Source organism: Ictidomys tridecemlineatus, chromosome 10 (genome assembly GCF_052094955.1).
Source record: "Ictidomys tridecemlineatus isolate mIctTri1 chromosome 10, mIctTri1.hap1, whole genome shotgun sequence".
In the NCBI taxonomy this organism is placed as follows: domain Eukaryota; kingdom Metazoa; phylum Chordata; class Mammalia; order Rodentia; family Sciuridae; genus Ictidomys; species Ictidomys tridecemlineatus.
Genome location: NC_135486.1, coordinates 17,535,303 through 17,557,737, shown reverse-complemented (window position 1 = coordinate 17,557,737; position 22,435 = coordinate 17,535,303). Strand labels below are relative to the sequence as shown.

Sequence of the window (22,435 nt, the reverse complement as noted above, 5' to 3'; positions counted from 1 at the left end):
GATCTTACTTCTTAAAGATGAGAAAACTAAGATTCAAAAAGCTGGCTTATCTCAGCTTTATGGAGTTAATTCTTAAGCCCATATTCTTAATTCAGGTCATTGATATGAAGTTTGGTTCATGATATAGTATAGGGCTCGGCATACTATATCCCACAGGTCAAATCTGGCTTTTTACATGGCTTATGGCCTATACACTAAGAATTATTTTTGCAATTTTAGCTTTGCTTAAAAAAGAGAGAACATGTGACAAAGACTGTGCCCTGCAAAGCCTGACATGTTTACTCTATCTGGCCTTTTGCAGAAAAACTTTGACAACATCCAGTTTAATAGCAAGAGTTTAGCTTTTGCTGTTAAGCAGATTTGAATTAAAGTCTGGCTATCATCACTTGATTATTTTGAAAAATAGTACATGTTACTTGACCACTTGTAGCTCAGTATTTCTCAACTCTAAAATGCGCATGTAAACTTATTTAAAGTCTTTCATAAGGTAAGTAAATATCTTTTGAAGTGTATATTGAAAGGATTTTTAAATGAAAAGCTGTTATTAAAGCAGCACAGTATAAACTTTTAAATTGATGTATTTTAAAATTTGAAGTCTTATATATTTAGTCTAAGAAACCTTGACTTTATTTTTTAAAGATCAAATGCATCTTTGACTAACAACCAGAACTTAATCCAGAGTCTGAAGGAAGATTTAAATAAAATAAAAACTGAAAAAGAAACCATCCAAAAGGATTTAGATGCCAAAATAATTGATATCCAAGAAAAAGTTAAAACTATTACTCAGGTCAAGAAAATTGGACGGAGGTACAAGACTCAGTATGAAGAACTTAAAGCACAACAGGATAAGGTATCTTGAGAAATTTTCCCTTAAAGTATGTATATATATATATATGTATGTATGTATGTGTGTGTGTGTATATATATATATATATTTATTAGAATGCATTTTACAAAAATCTTGTTTTTAAAATATTGTTGATTTTTACATTCTAAACCCCAGTGTAAGCTTACATGATTTGTTTATTTGGTTTAAGATTACTTTTTAATATAACCAAAAGTACTTATAAAATTAAAAAGGTATTTTAGTTCCATTTTTACATTTTAAATACTGTTCCTTTCCAAAGTTATGTTCTTATAATTCATTGCCAATTAAAATTATGCATATTTTAAAATAATAGTTTTTTATAACTTACCAGACTACATAATTTTAAATTGGTTATTTGTTAACTTCCTTTTAAAAATGATGTTTAAATCTTTTTTATAATTAGAATCTAAGTATTGGTCTAAGTTCTCAAAGACAAGGAACTTTTATACTGATTTGATTATGTATTTATTGCATGTTGGATTAGAAAAGATATAAAGAATACATAGATATATAAATCTTTATGTAAATATAAAGAAACATATTCAAAAGTCTTTAACTCTCATTGTTAACCACTATTAGCACTTTAGTAAGCTTTTATAATATACTTTTTGTACATGTAATTGGTATATTTATTCAAAGTGTTAATCATTTGCGAATGTTCTTATGTAATCTGCTTTTCCACTTGATTCATTATTATGAAAATGTGTTTCTGTGTCAGAAGCTCATCTATAGTACATCATTTTTGATTTGCCGTGTAATATCCACCATAACTAATTTCCTATTTGAGGACATTAAAATTATTGCATAGAAAATTTACTTTTGTACCTCATCAAAATTAATTTGCATTTCTCTGATTAATTTCTGAGATAAATCTGCAGAAGTCAAATTATTAAATATAAATATATGAGCATATAATCACTGTTTTGTCATCTTAGGTCATGGAAACTTCAGCTCAGTCTTCTGGGGACCATCAGGAACAGCATATCTCAGTCCAGGAAATGCAGGAGCTCAAAGATTCACTCAACCAAGCTGAAAACAAGTCAAAATCACTGGAGAGTCAAGTAGAGAATCTTCAGAAGGTATGAGTGAGAGCAGCAAAAGGTGTATGTCCCTACTTTTTTTGTACCTAAGAAGTACATTAAACACTGTATATATAAATAGTATTTTATTGTCTTTAAATATCTGCTTAATTGGTTTGACCTCCATTTTCATATGTTTACCCACATTTATCCTAAAGAAATGAATTAATGTGAGGAATGGGCTAAGTCTGATCAATGGGTACTTAGTTACAGTTAGAAGCAAGAAGCTCTGGGGTACTGTCGCATAGTATGACAACTATAAACAAAGGTTATGTATTGCCATTTAAAAAAGCTAATAGAATTTTGAAAGTTTTCACCACAAAGAATTGATGAATGTTTTGGGATAATGTTTGAGGAGATCAATATATTTAATTTGATTTATACATTATGCAATGTATAATGTTTTGAATATTACATGGTAACTCAACTCATTAACATGTAAAACTAATTGTGTATGTTAAAATTTTTTAAAAAGCAAATTAGTAATTATTTCTTTTTAAGTCTATAGGACATATAATTTCTATTGAGTTTCATGGTAAATACCTTTTTCTTTTAAAAGACATTATCTGAAAAAGAGACAGAAGCAAGAAATCTCCAGGAACAGACTGTGCAGCTTCAGTCTGAACTTTCACGACTTCGACAGGATCTTCAAGATAGAACTACTCAGGAGGAGCAGCTCAGACAGCAAATAACTGAAAAGGAGGAAAAAACTAGGAAGGCTATTGTAGCTGCAAAATCAAAAATTGCTCATTTAGCCGGTAAGTTTCTGTATATGTTGAGGTTTGAACTTGATGGTGAAAGTTGATTATGTGGTAAGGCTTTGAGTAGGTTACTTAATTAGACATGAATAGTGCTGTCTTGAATGCCTTAGCTCTATTTATGAAGTCTTTCGTAATTGTTGGCTGATAATTAATGCCAGGATATTGCCATCCTTTTGCTTTAGTGAGTATTTTGACAGATCTGAGTACAGACTGTGCCGCCCAGGCACCTTCTATAAACTAGATAGCATTGGATCTTACCTGATAAAGTGTTTTTCTGTGTTTCAGTTCAGGGAGTTTCTTCTGGTCCTTCATGTTAGATTAATGAGAAGCCCATCAAGTCCATATTCAGCCTTGATTGCCAGTCTGCTGAGTGGTTATATAAAATGTCAAGTCAGTTGGATTTGATTATAAGCCTGTTTTTAATGATCACTAAGATAGTGTCCCAGTAGCTTTATTCATTAAAAACTTTATTATATTTTAATATATGCAATAAATTATGTGAAATGAAAATTTTGCAGTTCATCATAATGAACTGAGTAGTACATTGAAATATAAAAAGTTCTACTAAACTTTCTTTGAAACTTTAGGTAGGAGAACTTACATATTTATATATTGGAGTAAGTATATATATATTCAATTATATATTGAAAACATGGATAGATGTAAAACTGGTCATTGATATGTATAGCATATATAAATATGTTCTAGTCACAGAATCAGATAATTTGTGCAAATTAAATCTATAAATGTTGTTTCTAATATTTGATTTTAATAGTGTAATCATATGGTTACTCTAGGTGTAAAAGATCAGCTAACTAAAGAAAATGAGGAGCTTAAACAAAGGAATGGAGCCTTAGATCAGCAGAAAGATGAACTGGATGTTCGTATGACTGCTCTGAAGTCCCAGTATGAAGGTCGAATTAGTCGCTTGGAAAGAGAACTTAGGGAGCATCAAGAGAGACACCTTGAGCAGAGAGATGAGCCTCAAGAACCTACCAATAAGGTGATTAGCTAATTCTGCTTAAACAACGGATTTGCTTTCCTTTGTATATTTGAAAATGCTTGACAATTTAGCAACTTTTCTCAGAGTGAATTTCAAACCATGGTAAAAAATTTTGGTGGCATTATTTGGTGGTCTCTTGTGTGAGCTAGGCACAGAAATTAGTAATTTTCTCTTTATAGGTCCCAGAACAGCAGAGACAGATCACATTGAAAACCACTCCAGCTTCTGGTGAAAGAGGAATGTGAGTTTTCCTTCTTATGAATAGTCTGTTTTTAAAGTTTAGGGAAAATCTAGTGATTTTGTGGGAAAATAAATCTGTATACTGTCTTGTAAATTATTATACTAAAGAGCAGTTTATCTGTGCAAAAGTGTACCAGAGATTTGCCAATGCTTGTTTTCAGCATATTTTCAGTCCTGTTGGGAAGAGCTTTGTGACCCAGCATATCTCCCATCTTTTAATTTGATTGATTGTTAAGATAGACCAATTCTGATTTCACTGTGATGTTTTATGATGAAAAGCTGGGTTGAGATTTGGGTTCAGCTATTCAATAGTTGGATGTAGTCTACGTTGTCAGGATACACCACTCTGAAGCATTCCCTGCAATTTTTAATGCTTAAGTTCAAGCCTTTTTATTAAGTTTTGAAATATTTAGTGAAAAATATATAAAACTATACTCAGTGTCTTTTTATAAATCCACCATGTCTTCCCAAAGCAGTGTTAGAAAAAATACCTAATAAGGTCTGAACCATTTTAAGATCACATTTGCTGAACTTTTACTTGAGGAAATAAATGTGTTTTGCTTTTCATGGAATATACGTATTTTATTAAAAATATTTGTAACAACTTTTTATGAATGCATTATTCCTGGATTTTCCCCTCTGTAAGTGCCAGCACATCAGATCCACCAACGGCTAATATCAAGCCAACTCCTGTTGTTTCCACTCCAAGTAAAGTGACAGCTGCAGCTATGGCTGGAAATAAGTCAACCCCCAGGGCTAGTATCCGCCCAATGGTTACACCTGCCACCGTTACAAATCCTACTACTACCCCAACAGCTACAGTGATGCCCACTACACAGGTGGAGTCACAAGAAGGTTAGTAAAATAATACAAATTCAATCAGATTGATTGCTTGTTTCAATTTATTTTGAGTAGATGGCAGTAATTTCAAGGATAAAATGAGGTCTTTAGAGCTGAAGTCAAACATAGTAAAAGTGGGTAGTTAATATTTTGAAGCAGGTGTGTTCCGGAATATTTGGTTTTATTTGTTTAGTTGGTCCATTTTATATCATTTTGTTTGCACTGCTGAGGATTGAAGGCAGGGCCTTGTGCATGATAGGCAAATCCTCTACCACTGAACCAGACCCCCAGGATACTTGTTAATACAGCAAATTTTCTTTTGCCCTCCCTTTTATTTGTTTTGTTTTTAAGCTAAGAAGAAGAAAAATCCATTACTGTGGATATCACATTACATTTTTCTAAAACCAAAATGTTCACTTCTAATGGTTAACAAAGAGGGTATGAAATCCACTTTGAAAAACCATAGTAAGTTATTGGTTCAACATGGCCATCACTTTTTCACTGAAATTATCTGAGCTTCTCATTGCTTTCTCCACTTTCTTCCCATGGCAATCAAACTTTGTATTTTGTTTGAGTTTGTTGATGCCTTTTTACTTTACTAGATGGAACTCCTCAAAAGCAATTCTTGTTTCTTATTGTTTAATCCCTTTATCTAATTCCAGAATAGATATGCAGTAAAACTTATTTTCTTAAATTCTTACCTGTACAAATTTAGAATTTAGTAAATTTTTCAAGTTTTGTACGTAAATGCTATGAGCTCACAGAATATTTTGGCTACTTTCAACAAAGTGATTATTGAATAGATTACCAGTTAAACTTTGATTGCTTTGGTTTTTGGGGTGGGCAGGTTGCAGTGCTGAGGATTGAGCCCATTGCTTTTATGCATGCTCAGCAAGCACTTTATACCAATGAGATATTCTCCCAGTCCTAAAAAATAATGTTTGTGTTATGATGTCAATTCAAAAATGATGCTTAATGAAAATTTACAATTTGACTTGATCTTATTAATTTTTTTGGTCGTAATTTAAATGGAACAGTAGATGCAAGAACCCTTTCAGATATTTATTTAGTCAACAAATTTTTGAATACTACCAGCTCAGTCACGTAGGCAATATAAAAACACATAATAACTTTTACCCATAGCATTTTGGGGTATTAAGTGGTTAGAGGTATGTACACAAGAACTGCACAATATGACATATCACAAAAGAGAAAAAAAATAAGCCCAGCTTTGGTAAGAGTAGAAGATTTACATTAAATATTGTGATTATTTTTCAGCTATGCAGTCAGAAGGTCCAGTGGAACATGTTCCAGTTTTTGGAAGCACAAGTGGATCTGTTCGTTCTACTAGTCCTAATGTCCAGCCTTCTCTCTCTCAACCCATTTTAACTGTTCAGCAACAAACACAGGCTACAGCTTTTGTGCAGCCCACTCAACAAAATCATCCTCAGATTGAGCCTGCAAATCAGGAGTTATCCCCAAACTTAGTAGAAGTGGTTCAGAGTTCACCAGTTGAGCGACCTTCTACTTCTACAGCAGTATTTGGCACTGGTAAGATTAATTTTTTATGAAGTTAGAGTAGACCTATACATTTTTTATTTCTTTAAATATAACCAATATCTTGAATATTCTTACTTGCTTTCTACTAGGTAGTAGGATGAATGAGTATATTCCTAACATTTTATTTCATGTTTACTGAGTGGTTAGTTGTTTTTCATCATGAAGTAAAAAATCTTTCTTCCCTTTCAGTTACTTTTGGACATTTTTTTAGAGAGGAAACTCTGTATGTAACTTAATGCAGATCCTGAGGACTAAAAGACCATAGCCCTATTTATACACAAACTATTTTCATTTAAGGAGTCTTGAGATTTATAGAAGGTTCTATGTAAATTTGTAAATAGCAGTTATTTGTCAGTATAATCACAGTGAGTCATTATACTGTTAAAATTTGGCTGGCTTTATTAAATGAAGGTTAGTATAAAACCATTAAATCAAAGATAAGCCGCCTTTATTTTTTTCGGTGATTAGCAAGAACAAATTATGTTGATGGGAATTGATCTAAGACTATTTCTTTTAATTAAGTGACCATATTGGCTAATTATCTTTTTCTAAATGGGATTATTATTATGCTCTGATATAATATTTAAATTATCTAATTTCAAAGTTTCAGCCACCCCCAGTTCCTCTTTGCCAAAGCGTAGCCGTGAGGAGGAGGAGGATAGCACTGTGGAAGCATCAGACCCTGTCTCTGATGATGCAGTGGAAATGCCTCTTCCAAAGAAGCTGAAGAGTGTTACACCTGTAGGTACTGAGGTGTGTGAAGTTCTATTTATTTATTTTTACTTTTACCCAGTTAAGTTAATAGAGACTGTTCGTTGATAGCCAAAGGCAAGTTAACCTTTTGGGGTCAAACTATATTATCTGGAAATCTGTTGTTGAATTCACTACAAAGCTTTCATTGACAGCCCACATATTATTGCTGTTAACAATAGTGTTTTATATTCTCTTCGTTTTTTTAATTAAATTTGTTTCCAGTTCAATAAAAAACAACCATAAGTTGGATTTCATGTCAAAGTTGTTTTTTTATTTGAAGAACAAGGGAAGTTTATAGTCTCATGGACATTTTAAACTCATTTGCCATCTTTTTTCTAAAACTAATCAATTATATTGTCAAAGCTAAAGTGTAATGAATTCGATTTTATAGCAAGCATTAAGACTAAATTTTACTTCTATGCATTAATAAATGTTCATAAATCATATCTTGAAGAACAGTATGATTGATTATATTATACAAATAAAAGCAAATATTTCTGCATATATATAGTTTCATAAAATTGTAGATTTGGATTTTGTTTTATTGAAAGAACTGCTAGAACAGGTACCTCTTTATCTAGTGTTCTGATAGGCACTAATAAATTGTATCATGATTTAGGAAGAAGTTATGGCAGAAGAAAGTACTGATGGAGAGGTAGAGACTCAAGTATACAATCAGGATTCTCAAGATTCCATTGGAGAAGTAAGTAACAACCTACGTGAAGTAATAAATTGTTGTTTTTAATGAATGAAATTAGCTTTGATAAAATAAAACATTATTTGGACTTTTAAACTTGTTTTTATATTTGTGAAATATTACTGGAATAAACTGATGCAGTTTCTGCTTTATTTTCTCCTGTGCTCCATGTTCTCAACTTCCACTAAAGAATGTTTTTGTTCATGTGTAGCAAAGATTTTTCCAAGTGATGAGTTGTTAGAAATAAAAGTTATTTTCAATTTTAATTATTTGGAAGGACAAGAGTATTGGTTGAGTCCTAAATTAGTCTATAATGCCCCATTAGGTCCTCTATTGTTTTCCTTGCAGTATTAAAATAATCCATGAAAGGAAATGCATTTTACACTTCTTCATTTTTTTTGGACTCTCATTGGGGGCTTTTGCACAGCAGCCTTACTAGCAGAAAGAGCATAGATTCTGAAGTTTCAAAGGACTAGGTTGCATCCCAAGCTCCATCATTTAGAAACTGTGACTATAAGCATGTCACGAACTCTTTGGTTTTACTTGTCAGAAAATTATAACATTTTAAGGATGGTAAAGTACCTAAAATAGTACCTGCCACATACTCAAAAATTATTACTTTCCTTCCATCCCTCTGCCCTTGAAGGTAAGATTTCAGATATAATAATGTCATTAATAGTTAACTATTAATACTTAACAGAGTAATACTTAATTCATTACTATAATTCAAATGTTGTTATAAGAAATTTATATTTATTAACTCACATTCATTACATTTATTAATTAATTTACTTGTCATCACAACCCTTAGTGAAGAAACTAATGCGTAGATAAGTAATGGACCCAAGTTCACACAGCATTGGAGCTGAGGTTTGAACCCAGTCTGTGTAGTGTTCAGATGTCCTCTTAAACTTGAAACAATATTTTGTCTCTGGATAAACTTGAGATCTTGTATTATAACATTCTTATCTGTGTAAAAGAAAGGAACTGTCTTAAGCTAATCATAAGTAAATATAGATTGCAAAGTTTTTCATTTCTGAGATACATTGATTTTAAAAGTTAATTTTACCAGGTTTTTTCTTTTTTGCTCTAAAAACAAAACTAAACCTTTAGATGAATATATGGTACTATAAATGATATCTTTTGATACACATCTAAAGAACATAAAAATAAAAACAACTTGGAATTAGCATGTGGATTTCTACTTTATTTTCAGACTTCATTAAATTATGCTAATATCTTGTATGAAAAGTATTTTTTCTTAAGATGGTTAAAATTGTCCTGTGACTCAAAAAAGTACCCTTTAGCTTCCCATTAACTATTAATTTTCCTTAAATAAATTTGTCACTTAGGGCATATTTTTAATTTCACCATGACTTACTCATTTTCCATTATGGTATATGTAATTTTTATGAAATGCCTTAGATCAAAAAGACATTATTGCTGGTTTATATAAAAAATGAAATAGATTTTACTGAGTACTTAAGACAAAAAAAGACAGATTAAGTTTATTTCAGTAGGTAACAGAGTAGAATTATGAAAATAAATTGAGCAAATAATTATTTTAATGTATGATGCAGGTTGAGTGTCCCTTTATCCTAATTGCTTAGAACCAGAAGTGTTTCAGATTTGGGAGGTTTTTGGGGGGAGGTTTTGGTTTTTTGTTTGTTTGTTTACATTTTGGAATATTTGCATAAATCTTTACCTGTTGAGCATCCCTTTGGGTCACTTTTCTTATGCCACTGCTCATAATGTCATTATATTGCCTCATTTGTAGAATGAGACTACTTCTTAAAAAGAATTATCACACAGATGCTAACATTGGCCGAGCACTTTATGTACTAGGCAATATATTTAGCATTTTAAGTGTACTTACTTGCCCATTATTCAGAAGAATCCCATCCAACCACTGGTACTATTACTATCCTCCTAATTTTCAGATGGAAATTTAAGAATTAACCTGCTCTTTTAAAAGCTAGAGCCTTGAGTTGTGGTAGTCTTCTCCTTACTGACATTGAAGGGTACAAAAATCTGTAGACACTGTGTATAATTATTTTTTCCTATTGTTTTTTTTGCCCACTTAGTATTATAACAATACTCAAACATTTCAGATTTCAGAGCATTCGTATTTTCAGGTTAGGGGATGCCCTGACTGTCTCTTTGTTGTGGTTTGAAGGTTTAGGTTTAATTGGACTTTAGGGAAGAGAAGAAGTTTCTTTGTAAAAAGACAATAAAGCTGAGCATAGTGACTCACCCCTCTAATCCTAGCAGTTCAGGAGCTGAGGCAGGAGGATCGCAAGTTCATAGCCAGCCTCAGCAATGGTGAGGCACTAAGCAATTCAGTGAGACCTGTCTCTAAATAAAATACAAAATAGGGCTGCGAATATGTCTCAGTGGTCAAATGCCCCTGAGTTCAATCCCCGATATCCCAAAACAAAAAGATAATAAAAATTGCATGCTTTATTCATTGTGTGTTTAGACTATTTCTAGTTTGGGGAAAATGCTTTTTTAACAGAATGTTATAGGCCCATTTTTTCCAAGTTTGGCCAGTAAGTGCACTGTCAACTAACCACATTGGTTATTGAGCACTTGGAAGAAATATAACTAGTCCAAACTGAGATAAAAGTAAGATATACATTGGATTTTGGAAACTTAGTAATAATTTTAAAGTGTAAAATATTTGTTAATTTGTACATTGGTTACATGTTGAAATGGTATTCTGTATATGTTCATAAAGTTATTCTTAAAATTGATTTTACTTATCTTTTCAAGTGTGTAATAAAAAATCTAAAATTACTGGCTCACAGATTTCTGTTAGGCAGCACTGATCAATAATATTACACATGTAGTTTTGAATACGCACACATCTCTGTTTATTTTTTTCTCTTATAAATTATTGCTCAATAAGATTTATAATATATTTTCTAAGAAGACAGTAAAGAAATAAGATGTTTACCATATATTTCAATTTCTGCTTTTAAACCATTTTTTAAAAATAAAATCCTACTAATTTATAAGTATTCTTTAGTTTTTACTTCGACTTTTATCTCACTGATACTGTTAGATGTATTTGATTTTTTTATTTCTTCATTTTTAAAGGGAGTCACCCAGGGAGATTATACACCTATGGAAGACAGTGAAGAAACTTCCCAATCCCTACAAATAGATCTCGGACCGCTTCAATCAGATCAGCAAACAACAACTTCATCCCAGGATGGCCAAGGCAAAGGAGATGATGTCATTGTAATTGACAGTGATGATGAAGAAGATGATGATGATGAAAATGACGGAGAACATGAGGTAAATGTGGTTTTGAGATTATGCAGTATTTTCAAAACTTAGATGAAATTGTTCAAATCCTTGGGCAAGTTTTGATTGCTCAGTCAGTTTCAGTAGGTTATTATATTATTTTTATTTTATCCTGATTATTTCAGATATTAACATTTTATAATGAAAACAATCATAGAACCAGCGATGGAAAATCTTTAATTTTTTAAATTTTGTCTTTTAATGATTGCTGAGCTATTTAGAATTTTTTCTCAAGCTTACTTGTAAGTGGCTGAATGAATTTTATTTCGTAAGCACTGTGATTTCTGGAAATAAAAAGAAGAAATAAACCCATCCCCATTTACCTCCTTGGAGCCCTGTAATTTGTTTCAGCAGTAATTGAGGTATCACCATTATTGAAGTATATTTTAAGTGAAATATGGTGTTTTGTTTGGGGATTTAATCTTATAATGACAGCTGCTTATTTGAGATTCTTTCATTCATAAAGCAATATGGGTTTTTTTCTATACCTTTTTAAAATAATAATTACATATGTAATAATAACATTAAATTTTAAAATTTCTGGACTAATTTTATTTTTCTTCAACTCTGTTTAAAATTAGATAGAATTAAATTGAATCACTTGATACTTTCTGGCCTATCATCTTTGCACAATCTCATTCAGAATTGATTGGCATTGTACTGATTCTATGCAGCATTACAGTTCTGCTGTTGGTTTGCTGGACTTATCACACAGGACAACTCCTGAATCCCAACCAATGAGTAGTCATTTCAATTTAAATGTGGTAAAGATGTGCAGAGTATGTGGGCCGTATCCTAGATCTTATTTATACTTGTGGATTTATCTATTAGGATTATGAAGAAGATGAAGAAGATGATGATGATGACGAAGATGACACTGGGATGGGAGATGAAGGTGAAGACAGTAATGAAGGAACTGGTAGTGCAGATGGTAATGACGGATATGAAGCTGATGATGCTGAGGTAACTGGTTATAGTTTTGACCATTTTCTTCAAGAACTTGCTTAGAAAACTTGCCTTTTTCTTATGATATAGAAAGGCCCATATTATCAGAACACTAAAACTTTTTATACTTTTCAGTTTTATTTGGTCAGTTTGTTTGTTTTTGCTGTTGTTTGCTTTGGTTAATTATTTGGTTTTCCTTTTAAGGTATTTATTTGATTTATTTTTGTTTATGTCATCACATTTTGTTCTTAGGGTGGTGATGGGACTGATCCAGGTACAGAAACAGAAGAAAGTATGGGTGCAGGTGAAAGTAATCAGAGAGCTGCTGATTCCCAAAACAGTGGTGAGATTATTTTGAAATCTAATTTATTATTAATGCCATTTGCTACTGCTGCCTCGATTAACTAGAAAAATTTAATCAAGAACTTATAACAACAGTTTACCACCAGAAGAGGTCAGTCTAATCAAGCTGCATGTGGATTATTGTTGATATTGGAGGTTTGTAATGTCTTGCAACAAAAAATATTTTCTATTTTTTAGTTATAAATTCACCTTTATTATTTATTTATTAAAAATAGTTTCTTGGAATGAAAAGAAAAAAGATTTTTTAATCAGAATCGTATAACTTTTGTTAAATCTTTCAAAGGATAAGTCCTAGGAGTCCTGAAAACTTTTCACATTAAAAGATTACAGAATATTTTTAGTATAATTGTTTTAAAATGTGGTTTAAAGTATTAGTGATCATCTAGTGTAATATTTCTGGTTTTACAGATAATAATACTGCACCAAAATCAGTAATAGTGATGCAGTAAAACGTTGTTATGTTTAGACTAATGGGAAAACATTGTAACTGGGTTTCTATATACATCTAGATATTTAAAAGGGCAAAATTTATGCGTGTTTCTATTAATGTAAAACAAGAGCAGTCAACCTTTTCAACTGTTAATTGTTTAAGAGAAAAATAAACAAAGAAGCATTAAGCTATATTACAAATTAATAGTATTCCTGTTGAACATTTTGTGGATTAAATATTCTTATTTCATCACATAGTTGGAGAGATATCAAGGGAAATTTTGTTTTCTTCTTCAGGTATTATAACTAAGAGTTAAGTCATTTGAGGGCCACGTAGCCATTTTTCCCAATCAAGGCACAAGATAGATGTTCATTGAGTATTTGTGTGAGACTTTTTCCTTTTCTCTTTTCATTTTTCCAATCAAACAAAATTGGGCTAATAGGCTAGGTAAAATTAAGGAAATAGATGGTTTTGGCACATTACCCAAAATTAGTCAGTACTTTTCTTAGCATCTCTATTTGTCTTGAATTGTTATAGTAATCTTGGTAGACTTAGGTACTAGTGAAGAAACTGAATCAAAGAGAAGTGAGGTAACTTACCTAAGGTCACATAGTTACCAAATGTTAGAACGTGAATCCAATTTTAGACCTGAGACTTAAAAATTACTAAATTCTATGATATTTTATCCTACTTTTATGGTGGCAGACAGATTCTGTTGCTTTTACAATGTTTGTAAAGGGCCTAGAATTTTGAGAGGTGATTGAAATTTGAAACTTAGGAAAACCAAATTGGAAAAGTATTTATATGAGGCTTTTCCCCAATTTATTTGACCTTGTTTGATAGATATGTGGAGGTCTGACCTTTAATTTGCTCATTTTATCAAAAACAGTAGGATACAAAATTTATGTTATGTTTACTCTAGCATGTGTTGGGCTCATAGGTTTGTGTCCATTACTTGAAGTTTTGGAAACCTTATTTGTACATTAAATTTACTCTATTAACCAAGCAAAAAAATAGACTCAAAAAGGTTAAATAATTTGTCCATGGCCCTATAACTCACAAGTACAGGCTCTATTAGATTCTGGAATCATCCATATTTGTTTCCATCCCACCTCACTTAGTACTTTGGAAAATATTAGATGAACATTTCTAATGATAAAGTTTATGCTTCTATGATTGACTGTATAAGTTATTTTGTGGCAAATTTAGTAGTTCATAATAAACTTTTCCTTTAGGTGAAGGAAATACAGGTGCTGCAGAGTCATCTTTTCCCCAGGAGATTTCCAGAGAACAGCAGCCTTCCTCAGCATCTGAAAGACAGACCCCTCGAGCACCTCAGTCACCAAGACGCCCACCACATCCACTTCCCCCACGACTGACCATTCATGCTCCACCTCAAGAGTTGGGACCTCCAGTTCAGGTACTAAAGCAAATAGTCATTCTGCAAAATGAACCTCAAAAAATCTTGACTTTTATTACCTCTTCATTGGACAATTATTTTTTTCGGAAATTAAATATATTTTTAATGTTTTTATAATTTTTTTAATGAAACTAATCTGATTTCCTAACCTTGAAACATGGCAGTAGTTTACTTTCATAAATGGATTGAAACTTAGAAAGACACTTAGTATATAAACTGAAATTACAGTATTCATAACAAAATTTTGTTGCTATCTCCACTGGTTGAAAAGATTTTCTTGGGTTTTAATTTTTAAAAATGGATTTTGGTAGTTTACTACCATTAATTTTGAAGGTTTCTTTTTCTGAAATGCACATATTTTTTTAAATATGTTTTTAGTTGTTGATGGACTTTATTGTCTTTATATTTTTTTAATGAGGTGCTGAGGATCGAACCCAGTGCCTCATGCATGTTAGGCGAGCATGCTACCACTGAGCCACAACCCCAGCCCCTGAAGTGCACATATTTTTTAAAAAGGAATTTGTTTCCCCTCACATTTTTTTTCTGTCATGTGTTTGTGATCATGCATTTCTGCTTTTTAAATTAATGAAGACGTGCACAACCTTTTTATATTCAGCATTTAGTAGGTTTGAATATCTTTTAATTAGAGGCTCTTGCAGAACACAGCCGGAAATGTACAGCCTTTGTTTTACCCTGTAACTTGACAGTTGACCACTGTCAAGTATAGATTCTACTAAAATACCATTGCTGAAAATAACTTGATTATGTGAAAATAGAGTTTTATAGGATCTTGTGTGGGTCCTACAAAATATATTCAATCCATTAACTTAGAATTATCTTGAACTGGGGAAACTATAAGAAGTCAATATTGCTATTTGAACCCCAAAATATAAGCAAACCTTGAGCTGTAAAAGCATGCCTGCTAACATTTTCACTTAGGGAGATAGGAATGGAAGTCATTTACATACAAATAGGATAGTATTATTAATTCATTTTAACTTAGTATTGGTTAATAAATATTTTTATTCATTAATATTTAATTTAAAGAGTCACTGATTTCTTTAGTACACAGTATAGGCATTTTTTCCTTGAGAAAATAGCCTGATCATTACATATATATTAATATTTTAGTTATTTTATTGCCAGGATAATAATAAGCTGTATCTATTACTATTTGGTGTTTTATTGCTTAATTTCTTAAAACAAGTGTAATTCCTTTTTAACATAGAGAATTCAGATGACCCGAAGGCAGTCTGTAGGACGTGGGCTTCAGTTGACTCCAGGAATAGGTGGAATGGTAAGTACTCACTTATCATATGAAAGTGATTGATATGTTCAGCAAGAACATATATAGTCCATGTATGTGCTGTTGTGCCTTTTAATACTCCTGTTTTCTCTTTTTGTTGCAGCAGCAACACTTTTTTGATGATGAAGACAGAACAGTTCCAAGTACGCCAACTCTTGTGGTACCACATCGTACTGATGGATTTGCTGAAGCTATTCAGTAAGTGAATGAAAAGGAAGTATATTTTGTTACTAATTAAAGTCTTCCTGTTTCCCTGTTAATTTATTTGTTGAGTTCTCTACTGTGTACTAATCAGCACTAGAGTAGGAAGATCGAGGATATAGTGTTGGGGAAAATTATACAGAGGTGAATGATGCACAGTTGCTTCTAAAAAGAATTTTAAACTTGAAGATTGCATAACAGTGGTTAAGAACATTGTCTCAAAGGTCAGAATGCCCATGTTTAAAACCTAGCTGTGCTGCTTCCTAGAAATAAGAAGTTCTTAGGTTGTCTGCTGTGGGCAGCCTCATTTTTCAATAGGGAATAATAATACAGTGATTTCTCCTTTGTAAGTTATGGGAAATAAATTAATTCATTTATGTTTATGTGTTTAAACTCTTAACTAGCACATAGTAAATGCTGTACAGATTTTGTTGAAGGTGTTAGTAATTAGTGATCATGATAGGTAGTAGTATTGTGAAAACCAAGCTACAACTATAACCTAAACAATCTAGGAGATTAGGCAGGCAAAAGCAATAGGCTTTATTAATACAAATGAAAAATTAATTATTCCAACAGTTATGGGAGGAAAAACCTGAGAAGACATAATAAGGAACCACATTAAATTGAGTCTTAGAATTGCTAACATTTATTTAACACTTCTATGCATGAATGTGTTTAATCCTCATAACTTTGAGCATAGACACTATTATTTTTATTATTTTACACGTAGGATACTAAAGCACAAAGATGTTAACTAATTTGCTGGATGTTAGACAACTGAGAATTAACAGTTTCAGACCAGGCAGTCTGGCTCTAGAACCTTTGTTGTGCTATACCACTTCTCTTAAAGGATTAAAAAGCTTTTCAGGTGAAAGTACACGTTTATTGTGGCTCAAGTTATTAGTCATATAACAGAATATACTTTTGAAGATCAGAATTTAAGTTTCTACAAATTTGGAAAAGATGACTGTTCTGTACATGTGGTAAAACATGGTAATCAGAACCAACTTTAAACTTGCTTAATCTGTTGCCTAGCTAACACACTTTTGCAAGCCAATCAATCATGTCGCCTCCTTTCTTCTGAATGTCAGACTCCCTTCAATTAACATACTTCTGAGCACCAACCAGTGAACAGTGTTCTCACTGAAATAAACATGCTTCTGTATGTCAGATTCTTAAATCTTTGAAAATCTTTAGTCCCTGAACTCTTTTTCCTAAAAACCATATATAACAGTAGCAGTCCTCTCGGAGAGAATGTCCATAGCCAACCTAAGTTTCCCTTACTATGGAAAGCAATAAAAGTAAAAGCTTTACATTTTTAATGTCAGACACTGAAGTATAGTCTGATTATCTGACAAAGTTAGGAGTAGAATGAGGCCTTGTGTTAATGTGTTTTCTATTACTATAATAAAATATCTGAGACTGAGTAACTTAAAAGAGATTTCTTTAGCTCACACTTTAAGAAGTTCAATTATATGTTGCTGGCCTTACAGCTCAACTTTGATGAGGACCTTGTGGTACATTCCAGTAGTAGGAGCCTTTATTATAATGATAGATCACATGATCAGAGAGAAAGCCAGTAGTAGCTGGGGAGTGGCCAAGTTTGTTCAACAATCCTCTCATGAAAATTAACAAGTGCCTTCATAAGGACAACACCTCCCCCCCCCATGAATCCCACTAGGCTTCCCCTCTTAAAATTCCACCACCAAACAAATGGTGCTGGGAAAACTGGAAATCCATTTGCATCAAAATGAATCTGAATCCCTTTCTCTCGCCATGCACAAAAGTTAACTCAAAATGGATCAAGGAGCTTGATATTAAATCAGAGACACGGCGTCTGATAGAAGAAAAAGTTGGCTATGATCTACATACTGTGGGGTCGGGCTCCAAATTCCTCAATAGGACACCCATAGCGCAAGAGTTAACAACTAGAATCAACAAATGGGACTTACTCAAACTGAAAAGTTTTTTCTCAGCAAAAGAAACAATAAGAGAGATAAACAGGGAGCCTACATCCTGGGAACAAATCTTTACTCCACACACTTCAGATAGAGCCCTAATATCCAGAGTATACAAAGAACTCAAAAAATTAGACAATAATATAACAAATAACCCAATCAATAAATGGGCCAAGGACCTGAACAGACACTTCTCAGAGGAGGACATACAATCAATCAATAAGTACATGAAAAAATGCTCACCATCGCTAGCAGTCAGAGAAATGCAAATCAAAACCACCCTAAGATACCATCTCACTCCAGTAAGATTGGCAGCCATCATGAAGTCCAGCAACAACAAGTGCTGGAGAGGATGCGGGGAAAAGGGTACACTTGTTCATTGTTGGTGGGACTGCAAATTGGTGCAGCCAATTTGGAAAGCAGTATGGAGATTTCTTGGAAAACTGGGAATGGAACCACCATTTGACCCAGCTATTCCCCTTCTCGGTCTATTCCCTAAAGACTTAATAAGAGCATGCTACAGGGACACTGCTACATCGATGTTCATAGCAGCACAATTCACGATAGCAAGATTGTGGAACCAACCTAGATGCCCTTCAATAAATGAATGGATAAAAAAAATGTGGCATTTATACACAATGGAGTATTACTCTGCATTAAAAAATGACAAAATCATAGAATTTGGAGGGAAATGGATGGCATTAGAGCAGATTATGCTAAGTGAAGCTAGCCAATCTTTAAAAAACAAATGCCAAATGACTCCTTTGATATAAGGGTAGTAACCAAGGACAGGGTAGGGACGAAGAGCTTGAGAAGAAGATTAACATTAAACAGGGATGAGAGGTGGGAGGGAAAGGGAGTGAGAAGGGAAATCGCATGGAAATGGAAGGTGATCCTCAGGGTTATACAAAATTACATGTAAGAGGAAAGGAGGGGTAAAACAAGATAATACAAGTGGAAGAAATGATTTACAGTAGAAGGGGTAGAGAGAGAAAAGGGGAGGGGAGGGGAGGGGAGGGGAGGGGGGATAGTAGAGAATAGGACTGACAGCAGAATACATCAGACACTAGAATGGCAATATGTAAATCAATGGAAGGGTAACTGATGTGTTACAGCAATCTGTATACAGGGTAAAATTGGGAGTTCATAACCCACTTGAATCAAACTGTGAAATATGATATATTAAGAACTATGTAATGTTTTGAACGACCAACAATAAAAAAAAAAAAGGAAGGAAGATTGCAGATAGAGATGCACACCTGGGGAAGAAGGCCTCCTGATGATGAAGACAGAGATTGCAAAGATGTAGCTGCAAGCCACTAAGGTGGAGAGTGTGGGAGAATTATTTCAAAGAGCCTTCAAAAGAACCATGGCCTTACCAACTCCTTGATTGCAGAGTTCTAACATCCAAAATTCTGAGAATAAATTTCTGTTGTTCTAAGCCAAAAAAAAAAAAAAAATTCCACCACCAACATCATCACTGCACTAAGGACCAAGCCTCCAACACATGAACGTGTAAAAGTTGAGAGCTTTTTTCATAGCAGAGATTTGGTCCAGTTATTCAGGAAATGTGTGGCATTAGCTCAGGAGAGCTCAGGGTTCTTTCATAAGAGGATAACTATATGGAGACAAGTTTTAAAATCCACCTGAAATACAAAAGGCTCTGACAAAAACAATAGTGTTCAAACAGAAAAGAGAATAAAGAGTTATTTTAAAGATATAAACATTATAAATAGCTGGCTAGCTAAGGAAACATAGGGTAAAGAGTGGGCAAAGGAAATAATACTCTTTTATATCCTAGTTTACGGGCAGGGGATAGTAGTGTTGATAGAATAAGGGAAAGCAGATTTCTAGCCTTCTAACACTACAATTTTTCTAAACTGGGAGCCAGCTTGTGAATTCTGGAACAGGCCAGACAGGTGACTTGATGTTTCTATGACTAAATGGTGAAAGCTGAGATTAACTTTGTCTTAGAACTTCATTCTGGCTTTTTATTATATTTGCTATGTGTGTGTTGCTTTCAATGTATCTACATGGGGATATCTAACAGATTAAAAAATGAGCATAATTCAAGAGAGCTGAAAGTTTAATAAATCACAGGTTGTTTATATTATTACTAAATTCATTGATGACTGATTTTTTTATATAAAATTTTTTTTAGTTGTAGATAGACAACATGCCTTTATTTTATTTGTTTATCTTTATGTGGTGCTGAGGATCTAACCCAGTGCCTCACATGTGCTAGACAAGCACTCCACCACTGAGCTACAGCCCCAGCCCTGGTGACTGATATTTTAAGAGTATTTTTATGAGTAAGAAACCCTTTATCATGTTTTTTTTAACCAGTTTTCTTCCCATTTTGATCACATTCATTCTTTTACCTATATTGTTTCCACCATTGCAATTTAATAAGTAACTTTAAATTTCATCTTAAATTAGTTTTTGTCCATTTAGTTCCCCACAGGTAGCTGGTGTTCCTAGGTTCCGGTTTGGGCCACCTGAAGATATGCCACAGACAAGTTCTAGTCACTCTGATCTTGGCCAACTTGCTTCTCAAGGAGGTAAACAACTACATAAACCGTTTTCCTGGATTTGTCTATATTTAGTACTAAGGTATTATGGTATAGTATTTTAAAATTAAATAAATAAAGCAAATTTAAATATTTTAAAAGTTGGTACCTAAATAACCTCTATGCTAATGTACAGAGAAAGTTATATACTTACTGCTTATTAAATATTGCCTTACATATAAATATTATCTTTTCAACAAAATTCCAGTTTCTTTTAGCGTAAGGACTAGCTTTTACATTCATATCTCTTCTGGCTTCCAGTGCTGTGTCATACATACATGTAGTAAGTATTCAGGAATTTAATTAAACCAGTAAATATACACAGATACTACCACCCATGTTGAAGTTGCTGTAAGGATCACAGAATATTTACAGTTTGGTACATATAATATTCCTAGTTAAATGCATGACTAGATTTTTTTCAATTAATGTTTTTTTTCAAAGTTCAAAATATGAAATAACACAACCCTAAGTAGTTTATCACATATGAAGTATGTTATTTTAGAATTGATTACTTTCAGGAGGGAAGTACCAGGGATTGAAGTCAGGGGCACTAAGCCACATACTCAATCCTACTTTGTATTTTATTTAGACAAAAGGATCTCACTGAGTTGCTTACTGCCTTGTATTTGCTGAGGCTGGCTTTGAACTTTCAATCCTCCTGTCTCAGCCTTCTGAGCCATTGGGAGAATTGATTACCTTATAATGCAGTTAGAATCCATACAACCCACAGTGTTTCTGGAAAGTGAACTAGCATTTTGAATAGGTAAAACATAATACTGCTTTTATAATAAATTACCCAACATAAGGGATTAATCTATAGTCCTTATAAAAATCATACTGTAACATGTTAAATGGTTATTAAGGATGTCATCTAACATGGCAGGCCTCTTCCAATATGAAATTGTGTTATTAGCTTCCTATAAGTTCAGATTTTTATGTGGCTTTGTATATTAGGACTTCTTAGACTTTGGGAGTCAGAAACGGCTTAAAATTGGAATATCACTTCTTATTAGCAGTTAATTAAGAGCAGTTAGTTGACCTTCAGTTTCATTAGCAAAAAGGAGGATGATAGTTCATACCTTGCAGTTTAAATGAGGAATAGATTCTAACATAGTACTAGTTAATAGTTGAGAACACATTAAAATTAATTTGTTTGAAACTGTTAAGAACATTTTGGCTTGAGTGGGAAATCACAGTCCAGCAATTTGTCAGTGGCTTTTGTGCCTTTCATATTTGTACCATAACATTTGCTGGATCCAGATTAATAGATGGCTTTGGTCCTCTCAAAAGAAATAACAATGTCAACTTCACACTCGTTTTATGATGGAAAAAATCTTTGCCATCATAGTTTTCACATGAAAGATCTATTTGTCTCTTCTCAACTGTCAAGTCTAACAGAAAGGGGATATAAATTGTGTATTTCTTTTTAGTCATCAACCCTTTAAAGTTATGACATGATGTGACATTCCTATTTGTCATGATAAATTAAGCACTTTAATTGATGTCTTGAATTTTTAATGTTTTCCAATGCTGGACATAATTTAAGTTTATTCTGAAGTGTACAAACTTTTACAGAATGCTTCATGTGAGGGCTTGTTTATAGTTAATTACATTATTACTAGTGATATATCAAATATTTAAAAATTCACTGTAATTATTTGTTAATATTTTTCATTAAATATTTCACTATAAAGCAATATTTATTTGAGCTTATGGTTTTTAAATAAAAATAAGAATCAACTTTCAAAAATGACAAAAGGAATGAGATGTATTCTAATAGACACAACATTAGCTTTTTTCTAAAATATAGTTATTAAAATCTTTTTCTTTTTATAAAAACATACATAGAACATGACACCAATTTTTTTTTTTTAATTTTTAATTTTTTTTGGTATCAAGGATTGAACTCTGGAGCACTGAACCACTGAGACACATCCCCAGCCCTTTTTTGTGTTTTATTTAGAGACAGGATCTGAGTTACTTGGTGACTTGATAAACTGCTGAGGCTAGCTTTGAATTTGCCATTGTCCTTCCTCAGCCTCTGCAGACTGGGATTACAGGCATGCACCACTGCGCCTGGGTCATAGCACCAATTTTTTAAATCAAATCTAGATCAAGTGAACATTAAA

The 22,435-nt window shown here is 32.8% G+C and overlaps 1 protein-coding gene across 2 annotated transcripts in view; it reads left to right on the top strand.

Moving 5' to 3' along the window:
• Positions 1 to 22,435, top strand: part of Tpr (translocated promoter region, nuclear basket protein) — a 60,682-nt gene that overhangs the window by 32,161 nt on the left and 6,086 nt on the right. Inside the window, exons 32-47 of one of the 2 annotated variants that reach the window (XM_040276979.2) lie at positions 640 to 850; positions 1,804 to 1,947; positions 2,507 to 2,705; positions 3,506 to 3,711; positions 3,891 to 3,952; positions 4,598 to 4,806; positions 6,070 to 6,342; positions 6,956 to 7,104; positions 7,724 to 7,807; positions 10,901 to 11,101; positions 11,942 to 12,073; positions 12,308 to 12,398; positions 14,084 to 14,268; positions 15,497 to 15,565; positions 15,681 to 15,772; positions 20,188 to 20,294. In XM_040276979.2, coding sequence (XP_040132913.2) covers positions 640 to 850; positions 1,804 to 1,947; positions 2,507 to 2,705; positions 3,506 to 3,711; positions 3,891 to 3,952; positions 4,598 to 4,806; positions 6,070 to 6,342; positions 6,956 to 7,104; positions 7,724 to 7,807; positions 10,901 to 11,101; positions 11,942 to 12,073; positions 12,308 to 12,398; positions 14,084 to 14,268; positions 15,497 to 15,565; positions 15,681 to 15,772; positions 20,188 to 20,294 — 2,414 coding nt within the window. Of the gene's footprint in view, positions 1 to 639; positions 851 to 1,803; positions 1,948 to 2,506; positions 2,706 to 3,505; positions 3,712 to 3,890; positions 3,953 to 4,597; positions 4,807 to 6,069; positions 6,343 to 6,955; positions 7,105 to 7,723; positions 7,808 to 10,900; positions 11,102 to 11,941; positions 12,074 to 12,307; positions 12,399 to 14,083; positions 14,269 to 15,496; positions 15,566 to 15,677; positions 15,773 to 20,187; positions 20,295 to 22,435 lie in introns of both variants that reach the window. The other variant, XM_013356167.3, reaches the window with a different exon arrangement.